Here is a 13,964-nt window from a genome sequence, read left to right as displayed (position 1 = left end):
CAGATGATTTCACTGCAGTGCTGGCTTCTTTGTCTCATTCATGATCAGATTCTGACAGGGTTCATCAATACTGATTAACTTAATCATCTGTTGTTGAAAAAAAGCTGCTCCCTTCCCTTTCTCTCCCTCTCCTGCCACAGCCCAGCTGCCTCATATGACTGGCTCATTCTCATGTTAGTCACCATCTGTCCTCATCACCTGTCACATTAAAGGCAATTTTCTTAGTCACATCCATCCTGAGATCATACAGACACTGAGACAGGGTACTGAACTTAAGGACTATGAAAGTACTGACCAAACTTTGTGACATTAAGTTTCAAAAGCTGTGAGGTACTGAGAGCTATATCTAGTATGGCTCTTGCCACACATGCAGTATCTTGCATGGCTCTTGTTTTTCTCTTGCTCTTCATTCTTCTTGGTTTCACTAGTCCCTTTAAATTTAATTTAGTGTTGGTTGGTGTGCTGCTGCTGTAACTAAGCAATTTCCTGACAAGGATCAATAAAGTACTATTCTATTCTTCTGTTCTATTCTATTTTGATGATGAATGTTGCCCTCCATCATGTAATAAGATGAAGAAAGAAATAGCACAGTGTTCTGACACTGGGTTCACCCTCATTTGCTGAGATAACTCAAACATGATGTATAAACATTCTCATAGATGCTATCAATGAAGTGCACTACTCTATAATTGACCAATAAAGACTGAGGCACATTATAAAGAACTCTACAAACAAAGGAGTCGGACAAATAAAAAGTAAGTGTTGCAGAATGTTTTGGGAAGTGCTGGTGTGTAGGCTGGGATGTGAGCGGACCTGAGATATGGGAAGGAGATATAGGGTGAACAAGTTTTTCTCCAATCAATCTGTCACTGACCACAGCACTTTGTATTCTGCAATAACACATTTATCTGTGAACCGTAGAGGCAGTGGAAAGTGTGAGCACCCTGAAGAATGAACAAACTAGTAAATGCCTGCTTTATGACTGAAGATATTGCTTTTTAAGTGTAGGGCTGGGTATTGGACCTCAATACCTTTTTGGTGTCCACCAAAATGTGTCCGTAGCACTGAGTATCGAAAACTGCCAAAAACCAAAAGTGGGCTTTGTTTGATCATATTTTTAATCTTTTGTACATATTCTTTGATTGTTACTGATTCAAATAAAAACCATTGCCAGTGTTAAACTGTATTTCTTCTAGGAATGTTTGTGTGTGTCTGTTTGTGTTAAGATTGCGTTTATATTTCTGATAGATTTTATAAGGTTATGGTATCAGGATCAAAACCTATGTACTTTGTCAGCCTGAATATTGTGTTCTTTAAATGTAGTTGTCATTCCTGCACAGATGAGTGTTTTAAATAGTCATATTAATTTTTAGATTAGATTTTAGTCCTGAAACAGTCTCATAAATCATGTTATTTGAAACTATTTTTGCATAATTTGTTAAATCTTGATAATAATGTTTTAGAAAACATGCATGGGGTTGTTATACACCCTTGTCATATAACCTTACATCTAAATGGTAATGTATTTCATTCAACAGGTATACAAGATCTTTAAAAGTGCTTAAGTTAACTTGGTTAAACTCGCAACTAGTTTTCTCCTACCAGCCTGCACTCACTTATGTTGAGAAAGGATCAGCAGGGACTCTTAGCTGTCAAATTTACAATCTAAATGCAAAAATACTGAATATTTTTGAATACCAAAAACTTTGCCCAGGGTCCCTCTTTGTCCCCTCTCTTCCACATCATTTTCTCTCTCTGCCCCTTTCTTCTGTACTTTCCTTCCTGTTCTCCTTTTCTCTCTACTGAGCCATCTCAAACTGCTCTGAATGAACAGTGTCTTTACTGAGCTCACAGACAATCAATCAGCCATGCAGTGTCTCTGTCAGCTGGTTGTCTCAGTTAGACAGTGCTGAGGGGTCTAGTGCCATCAGGGGACATCTCAGAGTGCATTTGTCTCACACAGTCTGAAGGTACACAAGTGACACTACAACTTGATCCCAGTAGCAGGTTGTTACTTACATCTCCAGAAATAATTACATCTTAATTTCATGCCTTCGCCTGTCATTGTTCCATCTAATTTTTATAACAAATGATTCATTACTTGGTGTTTTTATGCATTTTTTTTACTTAATAAAGACACTGGTGCAGCCATGTTTGATTATCTTTGTTGTTTAACAATGATTGATCCAATACAGTGTGTATAAAAAGTTGTACACAAAAGAATGGTTCGCAAGGTTACTACATATTCTAAAAAATGTAAAATTCTGTAATTAATACAGTATCTTTGAAAACAAAAGTATGCCACAAAGTTATGGTTAAGTTGTTTTATGAACTTTCAAAGGTGCAATGTCCCTGCAACAGCTAGAAGTTACAATTTTCCATCTGATAAGGGACAATTTAAAGTTAAATATCATATGGGATCATACTGTCAGGGATTTATTGATTATTTATTATTGTAGCTTTTCAAGGTTATTATAGACCCACACAAATGCAGACTCAACCTCTCAGAAACTAAACTTGAGCTGAGAGAACAGGATTTGCTGCATCTGGTTAACTGAAGTCAGACTTTAATTAGACAGACAGAAAACTTAGATACCTTGAGTGCCTGGTCTCACTGTTAGAATAATATTAGCCTAATTATCATTTTTTTATGTTGCCTTTAAATTGGTCCCTATGTTGTGGAATTATTTTTCTTTGAAAGAGTAGGAACCCCACGCTCATCTCAAGATTATAATTCTTGATAATTTGCTGTTCAAAGAAAAGTCCAAACTGCAGCACAAATTTATGCCTACTACTGCACCTCTTTCTCACAATATGGTGTGTGGTTTTCTTTTGTCTATTGGTTGTTTTTAGTGAAGATTGTAAGCTTTTTCTTCCTGCTATCTCTGTTACAGGTTAATACATGGAGGTCAGTTTCTGAATGGTTTAGCCGGCCCAACCATAATGAGTGCTGGCCCCTACCTCTCCACCACATGGTTTGCTCCTGATCAGAGGGCCACCGCAACAGCTGTGGCCTCACTCTTCTCCTACCTGGGGGGTGCTGCTTCATTTGTAGTAGGACCTCTGGTAGTGCCAGCCCCTAATGACACACAGGCAGTAACCACGATGGCAGCAGCAGCAATTTCCGATATCTCTATCCAAGACAGGATCCAGCTGGTTATGTATGCAGGTACTAACATCAAGTGAGAACCTCTGAGGGCTTAGAGGATCGATAGCACATCATTTCAACTTCATGTCAGCCCTGTCAAGGGACAAAAATACAACCAGGCAAGGGTATCCATGAATTTTGCACAAACACCAAAAAACTCCAATTATAATCTTCAAACTGCCCCTCTGAAAAATAGATTGCTGGGGCTGTTATGCTTAACTGATTCAGAAAATTAAAAGCACACGAAAAGAGAAACAAGCATTCTGTAATAGATTAAGGCTGCAGCTTTTGTTTAACCTAAGGTAGTATTGTTATTCATTTTTAAGGACAAAGAGGGCACCCTTTGTGAACCAAAAGTTTTTGGAGGTTAAAAAATGACACACATGAAACACATAAAAATTTGCAAATACTGGGTACCTCTCCATATGATAGATCAAATTGAGCAGGAATGCATCTCTATCAGGGAATAATAGCCAGCTGCTGCTTGATCAATCCATGATGTAATAAAAGGGCTATATAGATATAGGTGTAATGGAGCTTTTTGGAAATACCTAAACAGTAAAATGTGTTGCTTTTCCAAGAAATGAGTTAAGATTTCAACCAGTGCTATGCCAGATTGTATGATTGTTTGACATGGACATGTATTTAGTCTATGTCTATTTAGTCTATGGTCTGGTCTAGTGGGCCATTATGTTCATCCCACAGATGGTATAAGAGGACTTTCAGATGTCACAGTGACCTTTTTTGAAATGTCAAATTATTCTGACTGTCTTATCTGTGAAGATAACGTATGTCTCATTTATCTGTGTCGCTGTGCTCTGGCAGAGTTGACTGCAATAGCTGTGCTTTTTGCGGCAATCCTGCTCTATTTCCCATCACGCCCACCGATGCCTCCCAGTGTGGCTGCAGCAAGCCAGAGACTCAGTTACAGAAGCAGCATCTGCCGACTTCTTAGGTAAAACCAAACACACATGCTAACACACGTATACTATGTACACACAAAGTCATCTGAAACACCAATAATATCTGACACCTTTTTTTGAGACCATTCTTTAATTACATCAAGGGCCTAACTTGATGTGTCATTGATTCAACTCTAAAGCAAGTGAAACTTGGGCACTGCATTAGAAATAACTTTCAGGTGCTGTTTTACGACATCAGACACAGTCAGATTTCTGCACCACAGTCTACAAATCCATTAGGTCTAGTTTGCGTTCTTATTTCCTTATAAAGTTAAAATGACAGAATCTTGAGCTGGAGAAGGATATGGAATTTTAATGAAGGGGTCTGCCACTCACCATCTGTTTGGTTTGTTATCAAAGAAACCTCAGTCTTCCCTCTAGATTAATTACTAAGCTATAATATACTGGTCGCTACTGAAAACTACTCCATCCTCTGCATCCGTACTATCAGGGTCAGTTATCAATATATTCTCAAGACACCACTGAGACATGTGGTTAGAGAAGGAGAGAGATAATCACTCATGACAAGGTCTTGAATCTCAGTGTTAGAGGAATACATTTATTGAGGTTTCATCACCGTCTTTATTCTTCCCTGGGAAAGGCATAAGGGGACAGCTAATAGGAAATCTAGAGACAATGACTGAGTTACACTTCACTATGCAATATCCTATCACCACCCTTCTCCCCACACTTTCTGCTGTGGCAGTGTTCATCCTCTGGGCCAACAGCATTGCCTGAGGAGCACAGATCTTGCCTTTTGCTTGGCTTGTGGAGGAATGAGGCCTGTGGCAGTGCGAAAAGAAAAGCTGGCCAATGGCAGCTGGGGAGTTAGCCTAGTTTTAATGGCTACACATTGTCCCCTGTAGTAAGAAATAGTTTTACTACTGCACCAGGCTTTCCATAGGCCTCTGACTAGCATAGACAGGCTTAACTCGCTGTAAGAGATCCCTCAGATAGATGACAGGGGCCAAGCAGATATCAACCTAATGCATACACACACACGCACACACACACACACACACGCACACACACACATGGGCACAGACTGGCCAGCTTAAGTAGGCCATCTAGCTGAAAGGGTTTCTGTTCCACTTCAGATAGGCAGCCTTCCAGTGACCTGTTTGGGCAGTGTGTTGTATCTCAGTCCAGCAGCATCAAGCCTCAGAATTCTCTTGTAGGGACTGAACATGGAGTAGGAAAAGTGACTTTTGAGTCTTTGTGTCCATGTGCACTCATACAGGTGGAAGACATAAGGAGGAAATACTTAAATCAGTATTTTATGTTAAAAATGTATTTATTTAGTTGATTTTATAATCAAGTCCGCAGCTCTCAGCCTTGTTTAGCTCAGTGTTTTGGTTTTACAGCACATTACCTCTTTGTTTAAGTCTTAGTGCATTTGTTAGCTGTAGCAGGAAGCTGGTTCCAACTAAAATACCCCCATAAATCAGTTTTTCTCTACTTGCCCAGCCCAAACATCAGTATAGCTATTAAGCTGGTGAGGAAAGTGGAACATCTAGTAGTTAATGGGCCAGGTATTTTTCTCAAAGTTTTGATGATGACCAAATGAAAGCCAAAAATGATGAATACTTAGATTCACTAAATGGACGGAAACCCAACACCAAATAAATGCTTATGTTGCTCCATGTATTTATTTAGCAACTTTATTACTTTAACAAGTAGTATATGTATGTTTTGTGGCAGTTTGTACTTGTTTGCCCTAAGTGGACAAAAAATATTGTAGCTTTAAAGTAACTAAATTCACAATTGCAAACTATAACCAAAAATGGATAATTTTAAGCTATACGGCAACTGTGGTTTAATTACTTAAGGCTAAATCTTTTTCTTTTTTTTCTTGGAAGTTCCTGTGTGATTTTTTTGTTTTTAACCTTTTGTCAATACTGTATGCACTCTTTAAGATTTGCTACCCATGACAGACAGACTGATATAGTTTACCTAGCTACCCATTTTTATGTAAGGTAACAGGAGGCTATGGGTTGCTATAGGACTAAAAACTGAGTTGGTTGTGACTTAACAAATATTACTAGGTAATTATTAATAATGACATTGATGAGACTTTATTTGAAGTGGATTATTTGCATCTGGATGATACCTAATATGCTTAATAAGGTCAGTATCACTCCAGAAGCTCAGTTAATTGGTGCATTTCTTGTAACGTTTGTATGTGTGGAAGCTGACAAAATGGTAAGGATTTGCCATCCACGATGAGAGCAGGTGCCAGCCAGCTAGTCAGTTTGTCTGCCTGATACCTATCCGTTGATGTATCTGTTCATCTATTTAGCCTGTTAGGGTATGAGCACTGGTTAATGATCTTCAGCTTGATGAGTGCTTCCAGCTGTTCACATCTGCTTCAACAGCGGCAGTCTAATTAGAAGCCTGACTGTCTCTACATGTGGTGTAAAGTTATCCTTGTATTCTGATCACAGTCTGAGGGAATGGTAAACAGCCTGAGTATTGATGCTCCCTCCCTCCCCAGTCATACTCACTTTAACTTTGAAAGTTGTCATCTTGATGCATTGATCTCCAGTTGGGTCTGCCAAGGACAAATGGCACTTAGCTGATGACGCTGCTAGGCTTTGAGACTTCTTCACAAATATTTTGTCACCACCAGGAATGGAGGGGAAAAAATGTCCCCTCTCTTACCCAGTAGCTAGCATTTGCTTGCTTACATTTTTTTTTATCTAAATAAGCTCCCAGATGAAGGAAAAGGTGCGTGGATATTGATTTCCTACTGTTGTGGTAAGGTTAATGAAAAGGGTAGCAGGAGAAAAGCTGAGAGGGTGCTCCATCATGGGGCTTTTCAAGGCCACGTAGCTTCATACTGCTTAGGACAAGACAGGCCTGCAGCAGACAAACAGACTGTGTTTTTCTGTGGAGTCAAAGCATAATGCAAGTAAAAATGATTCATTGTCTGGAGTGTACCAGTATTAGGAAAGGGGAAGGGTGTGCATATGTTTACAGCAACAGTGCTTTTGCTGTATAGCTTTGTATTGTGGGACATGTTCCCCCGATAGTTTGCAACTCAAAGACAGACTTAAAGTGTGTGTGTGAACTTTATCTGTCTTTGTGTTGAGTGTTTGAAGCCATAGCAAGGATGTGGGAGGCCAAAAGTTTTTTCCAGATGTCCCTGCACGATATCACTCAGGATGCTGCCTGCATCATAATGAGCAAAGCAGGTGGAGAATAAATGCCAGAGTTAAACAGTGTCCATAAACAAAAAAGGGGAGAGCAGGAAAACAAAACAATCTATGAATCTGCTGTCTGCTCTGCCAGCCCTGCCTCATTTGTCAGACGCCCAGTGATTCTAATCACATTGTTAGGGTTGAGGAGGTGGTACTGATTTAAATCAGCATGCCACCTCATTGGACGAAGGTGATTAGCGTGGGTGTTCCAAGTGATTGTAATTGGGTTGCATGTGATTGGAGAGGTGCCATATACCCTAAAGAGATGAGCATACGTAACTAGGCATATGGAGTTGCCTTTTTTCTTTTTTTCCCCCCATGCTCTGCACAGATCACTGTGAGCTGATGAGATATTAGCAGACAGCTCATATCAAACCCTGCAGCACAGTATCGGTAGCCTAAAGCTATTTAACACAGCTGGGAAATGGTGCTTGTTTTTATCTCTCATTGTACATTTTGACTTCAGTTGATAACTTGATAAGCAGCCATCAATTGGCAATCCACTTACTTAGTGCTGAAAACATCAGTTGATTTAAGAGTTGGTCAGTTGAAAAGTAGTTGGTGACAGTTTTAAGAAAGTTATCTATTAAGCCAAAATGCCAAATATTCTCTGGTTGTAGCTTCTCAAATATGAGCCCTTTCTACCTCAAACTGTATAATATCACTGTAATTTTAATATGTTTAGTTTTTAATTCAGTTCAATTCAGTTTTATTTATATAGTGCAGAATCACAACAGAAGTTATCTCAAGGCACTTTTCATATAGAGCAGGTCTAGACCGTACTCTTTAGATTATTATAATTACAGAGAGAGACCCAACAGTTCCCACCATGAGCAAGCACTAGGCAACAGTGGCAAGGAAAAACTTCTTTTAAGAGGCAGAAACCTCAAGCAGAACCAGACTCAGGATGTGCGGCCATCTGCCTCGACCAGTTGGGGTGAGAAAGAGAGGGAGATCTTGGGATCAAAGACATTGTGACAGGTATTTTTTATTATATTACAGTGTTTTATAGACTAAATGCGTTTTCAGTGAATCTTAAAATAACTGACAGGTAATTCTATACTAAAAAAATTACCTGAAACAGAACAAATAATTTTTTTTACATTAACAAGTAAACCTCCAATCCTCCTCCCTCATTTTCACTGAGTAGTATAAAGTGATACTAACACTAAAGACTTTCTTTAAACAGTGCTGTCAAACTGGAATATGGCATTTAAACTGCAACTTAAGGACTGAATATCTTCTTTGTTTCCAGAATTATTTATTTATTTAATTAATAATTATTTAATTTATCATCAATGAATGAATCAGAAGATATTTCACTCCATCTGTTGAACAACACAGGACCAGGCCAAGCATTGAGGGTACTTTAATCTTCAATCAATCTTCATCTTCATCTCAGGCCAGTGCTGTTAGGATGCAGACTATACTTGATTTTAAAAGTCTGTTTTTATAGAACATAATAATTCTTTTCACAGAATGTTGTCCAGTATATTATAGAAGATTTAAGGACATATTACACATATTATGCTAATCTAATTGCTCCAAGATACACCTGCTCAAAGAACTCATCCATATTCATATTGTTGAGGGGATCAGTACACAAATAATTTAGTGATAAGACTTTTTAAAATCTGAAATGTGTTTTTGTCCTCTCTAGAAACTTGCGGTTCCTGATGATAGCGCTGGCCTATGCTGTCCCCACAGGAGTGATTGCTGGTTGGGCGGGAGTCCTTGACATGGTCCTTACACCAGCCAAAGTCAGTCAGGTAGGCAGCAAACACACATGCAGCAGAATAACATATCACCTTTAATCTTGTTAATTTATTCAATTTGGATAAAAAGAACATCAATAAACCAAGGTCACTGACAACACTGAATATAGTAGCTATGAGAAGGCATTTTTTTCAGTGCACATTTTGCCCAGAAATGTTTGTGTTGGGAGCCATTCCAAATACCATTCCATCAAAAGGCTACAATTCTTAATCAAAACTGCCTTTTGTGAAAATGTGCATACTAGGTCAGCACTTATTCTGCCCAACACTCTAGTTTTCATTCTGGTTACCCTTCAGGTGGATAAGTTGCAACCAAGAATAGAACATAAAGATGCTCATCATGTCTTTCTGCATAAATATGAAGCAGCATGAGTAACTCACTGTTCCATTTGCCAGGTTAGATTTTCCCATTTTGAAATCCTTCACTGTGCCAGCAATTTGCAGAGCCTTTCAAAAGTGTAACTCTCTCAACAATGGGATAAATAGCTGTTAAGGTTTGTCTTCAGTTGCATGGTTACATCTTGAAACACCTTTCAGAAACTCATCATGCCTTCAAAGAGTAAGGCCTATTATTGTCTGGTTGATGGTCCTTAAAGTTAATGCACAGAGAGCATGCATTGCTTTTTAAAGCAGATCTGAAGCACTGGAGATTGTTGATGGATAATTAACTCCAAGGCTCCTGTACTAACACGAGAAGTGCATTTCAGTGTAGAAGGCCTCCTGACAGATGAACTTTTCTGCAGTGCTTTATTAACTTGCTCTGACCCTCTTGTGAATATGCTTTGTAGTTCAAAAACAATTTCCTTAACTGCTCAAAAATCTGATTCAGTCATATTTCTAGGAACCTGAAAGTAAAAGAGGAAAAAGAGGGAAAATTAGAGGAAAATGATCATTCATCATACTCAGTTGCTTCTGTCCATCTTTTGTGAAAGGCCAATCAATTGCAATTCACCATGTATACCTGCTCTCCATCTTCATTCTGAGACAGACAAAAGAGGAAGGCAAGCTGTATGGTGCAGGTTAGAGAAAAAGCACTGTATCATTTGCATCTTCCAGGTCTCGACACAGCAGTATGCCAAAGACAAAGGGAGGATCTTTTCAAGGTTATCATTAGACAGGTGTTGCTTGAGAGGAGATCACAGACAGGGGAGTGGAGGATGAGACACTTCTCGTCACACCTCTATCTTTGCACTCCTTTCAAGGCGTAGCAGAGCACATACCAAATTGTTTGTAGATTTCATTTGTTCTCAAAAGATTTTTTCTCTCTTCTGCATTACTTTTATCCATGCTAGTTAAAAAGATAAAAGTGTGTTAAGAACAAAGGTCTGTTGCAGTGAGGTGAGCTATGTTACAGGATATCCCTTGGGTACAAAACTTTGGGCGTAAAAGATAAATGACAAGGTACAGTGATGCATCTAAACGTGGTGAGATGGAAGAGTACTTTTCTTTGTTCTTCAGGCATGGAGATGTTTGGTTCTTCCTCAGTTCAACTTGACTTTAAGAACAAATACTATATTTAATTACTTTTTATTGAAGTTCACTATGCCTCTGCAGATCTAAATCATAGATTTAACTCTGTCTGCCTCTGTCAGTTCCAAAAACAGTGCAGAGAGATGCTGCACAAGATGTGGTGTATGTAGACCTTTTTTCCTTTTTCTATCCCTGAGCTTCCATGCATTTGCATTGGAACAAACATTTTGCATTGGTTAGTTCCCTCTTTCTCTCATCCCTGAAAAATGCTACTGAGTCTTACTGTTTCTATGGTAATTTAAACTATACAATAAGAGCTTCAGGCCAAGGCACACAAATTGACAGCAAAAGGGCAATTTCTTACTTCTATTAATTTCATCATGCATTTTTTCATTTTGGTGCAAATGGGTTGTTACATGAAGGTGTATTCACAGACTGATGTGTATACTTCGCTACTCCTTTCCTGATAATTGCTACACTGTACTGGAGCCGGGGCCATTCTGTTTGTGTCACCTATGTCAGTCTGTTATGATACAAAAGGTACCTCCAGTTAGCACTATCTATGCAGATCAGTTCTTGCCCTAAATGGGCAGGTAACAGGCATGCAATTTTTTTGCCTAAGTGCACCACTTACATCCTGTCATGCTCCCTTCATTTGTGCTGACAGAGAACATTGGGATCTGATGTAGTGCACCCCATCTACTTACTAACTTCCAGCCATCTTGGGTTATTTCCACTGTCCTAGTTCATGGCTTCTGTCTACTTTTTGAGGACTCTTTCTTTCTTTCTTTCTTTCTTTCTTTCTTTCTTTCTTTCTTTCTTATCCATCTCTTCTCCCTCTCACAGCAACAGGTCTGATGCTGCATGCTGTCATGTCTTTTCTCTCTTCTCTACCCTGAGTTCATCTTTGTCAATATTTTTATTTTAGCTGTTTCCTTCGGGTTCTTCGCCAAAGATATAGTCACTTCTGTCATCTGTTTTCTCAGCTAGCCACAATGTCTGATTGAGGGGTGACATCAAATGAGACAGATGCTGCTGTCTACTTTCTAAAACTGGACTGGAAAAACAAACTTACACCCATTTCACAGCTAAGGGCCCTAATACATCTGTAGTAGTGAAATGTCCTGATTGACATCAAGGCAAAAAGAAACATGCACTACAGATGACAAGAACTGTTCCAGCAGCAAACTAACTCTTTGGTCACAGCTGTCATGCCCCATAGTCACAGCTGTCATGCTGTGACCAAAAGACAGGAATTTACTAAATATGACCCAGAAACAACTTGCAAGGATTGATTCATTAAATGAAAGGCAGAGGGGCAGAGACACACAGGGATCAGCTGACTGACAAATGGTGTAGCAGGAAGTGATGTAGTGGTCTGACTGAAACCAGGCCATGAAACTTTGCAGGCTGAAACTGTATTAACTTGAGGCTGTCTACTTGTTGGGCTTTCTTAAGGCACATTAGCATGGATTTCAAAGTTTTCATGTTTGTGGCATCATAAATATGATCAACATAGAAATTACACAACAGTCTAAGCATACTATGAGTTAGACATATGAAGAGCATCTGTAACATCACCCATGGGATTCTGAAGGGACTCTGAAACCCTGAGGTGGGTTTAACTCCTTCCCTTTCTTGAAAATGACTGAAAAATGCATATTTAGGTGTATCCTGGGTGAAGCTAGCTGAGTGGTATAGTGTTACAGTGTTACAGTGTTATAGTGTTTTAATTCCTCGGGGAATGTAACATATAGTCAAATGCTGCACCCTATACCACCTCCTCAGCCCTGAATCTTTTGATTGACATTTAGTTTTGAATGTTAACAGCAGGGATGGACTCTAGGTGAAGAAAGGGCAGGATAGTATAGGGTACAGATCCAGCCACTTTTGGAGGATATACATTTCATGTTGATACGGTACATCCAAGAAGTGGCCCTACCTGGTCCTCCTCCTTGAAGTTTCTCTGTAGGATCTTTGAAAGGGCCCCACCAAGAGATTTCACAGTTTGGTGAAGGCAATGCTCAAATGTCCAATGTCAGAGAAACCTAGAGGGTGTGACTAGGAGGAATGGCTTGACCAATTTGAACCCAAGTGGCTCCCAAAAGGTTTACCTGAGACTAGGTAAACCTGAGGCTTGAGCATCGTCATTGCGATTTTTTGTCAACTTTTGTTTTGCTTCTGAAGAGCATCTCTGAACCGGCTCCTTGCTCTGCTCTCTCTCTCTCACACACACACTCTCTCTGAGCAGTCAGCTCACAGTCAGCCCCTCCCCCTATGCACATGCTGTCCCTCACACACCACGCCAAAGATGAGCGATAAACAAGAGGGAGACACTGTGAAGGACGATTTAGTCCCCAAAAGAAGGTCAACATCCAAAATATTTTGGATACATAATAGATGATGTAGACCAAAAGGACGCACTGTGCCGACAGTGCCTTGCCGTTGTTGCCACAACACAAGGTAACACAACAAATCTTTCTGGTCACCTGAGTCACCATCACAGAGCGCTATATGATGAGTGCAAAGCAAGAACTCAAACTAACATTACGACACACACACACAAAAAAAACGTTCCGTATGCCTTTGCTACTGTGACACCATACAACAAACAGTCAAAACAGCATAGAGAGATTGCAGATGCCATAACTTTTCACCTCGCAAAAGACATGGTACCAATTTACACAGTTGCAAAAGAGGGGTTTAAAAACATGGTCCACTCTTGTTTGAACTACTTTGCTGCTGTTTTACAAAAAGAGATTTTTATTTAATTGTTACATTTTTGTAAACCACTCTGAGTGTTGATACCGCTGCTCTTATTTTTTTAAAATATTTTTGTTTATTCATTTATATGTTTAAAAGATGTTTACTACTTTGCTGCTGTTTTACAAAGAGATTTTTATGTTGTATTTTTGTGAACCACTTGGGGGGCTGATGCAGCTGCTCTTTTTAGATTTTTGTTTAAAAGATGTTTACTAATTAGATCATTGACCTTGGTGAATCAACGTAATTCAAGTCATCTGGTGAGAATTCTTGAATTTTTAAATATCGCAATATGTATTACAAAAAAAATAAAAAATCGCAATGTCAGTTTTTTCCAATATCATGTAGCCCAGTACCATGGCAAGAAAAAATAAGTGAACCTTAAAATTATCTGCATTTATGTATAAGTTTCAGACATCAAAACAAGATAATTGGAGTTAGGAGTTAACAAACCCAGTCCAGTCAATGTAACAAGATTTGAGTTGTGGCTTGTATGTTACTGTGACTGTATTAGAATTGGGTAGGAGATGGGAATAAGGTGAGACCAGGTCAAGAATCATTCAAACACAAAAGGATTTTGGTCTGAACGATAAGGTGTATAGTTCTCGATTTGGATCTGATGTGGAATTGGGATAGTAAAGGAGCT

The 13,964-nt window shown here is 39.2% G+C and overlaps 1 protein-coding gene across 1 annotated transcript in view; it reads left to right on the top strand.

Moving 5' to 3' along the window:
* The window catches only part of slc49a4 (solute carrier family 49 member 4), a 45,218-nt gene that overhangs the window by 8,966 nt on the left and 22,288 nt on the right, over positions 1 to 13,964 (top strand). Inside the window, exons 3-5 of the mRNA XM_018696530.2 lie at positions 2,895 to 3,169; positions 3,974 to 4,103; positions 8,971 to 9,079. Coding sequence (XP_018552046.1) covers positions 2,895 to 3,169; positions 3,974 to 4,103; positions 8,971 to 9,079 — 514 coding nt within the window. The remainder of the gene's footprint in view (positions 1 to 2,894; positions 3,170 to 3,973; positions 4,104 to 8,970; positions 9,080 to 13,964) is intronic.

This window comes from Lates calcarifer, linkage group LG1 (genome assembly GCF_001640805.2).
Source record: "Lates calcarifer isolate ASB-BC8 linkage group LG1, TLL_Latcal_v3, whole genome shotgun sequence".
Classification (NCBI taxonomy): Eukaryota; Metazoa; Chordata; class Actinopteri; family Centropomidae; genus Lates; species Lates calcarifer.
Note: the sequence above shows the minus strand (reverse complement) of the source record. Positions and strands in the feature narration are given on the sequence as shown.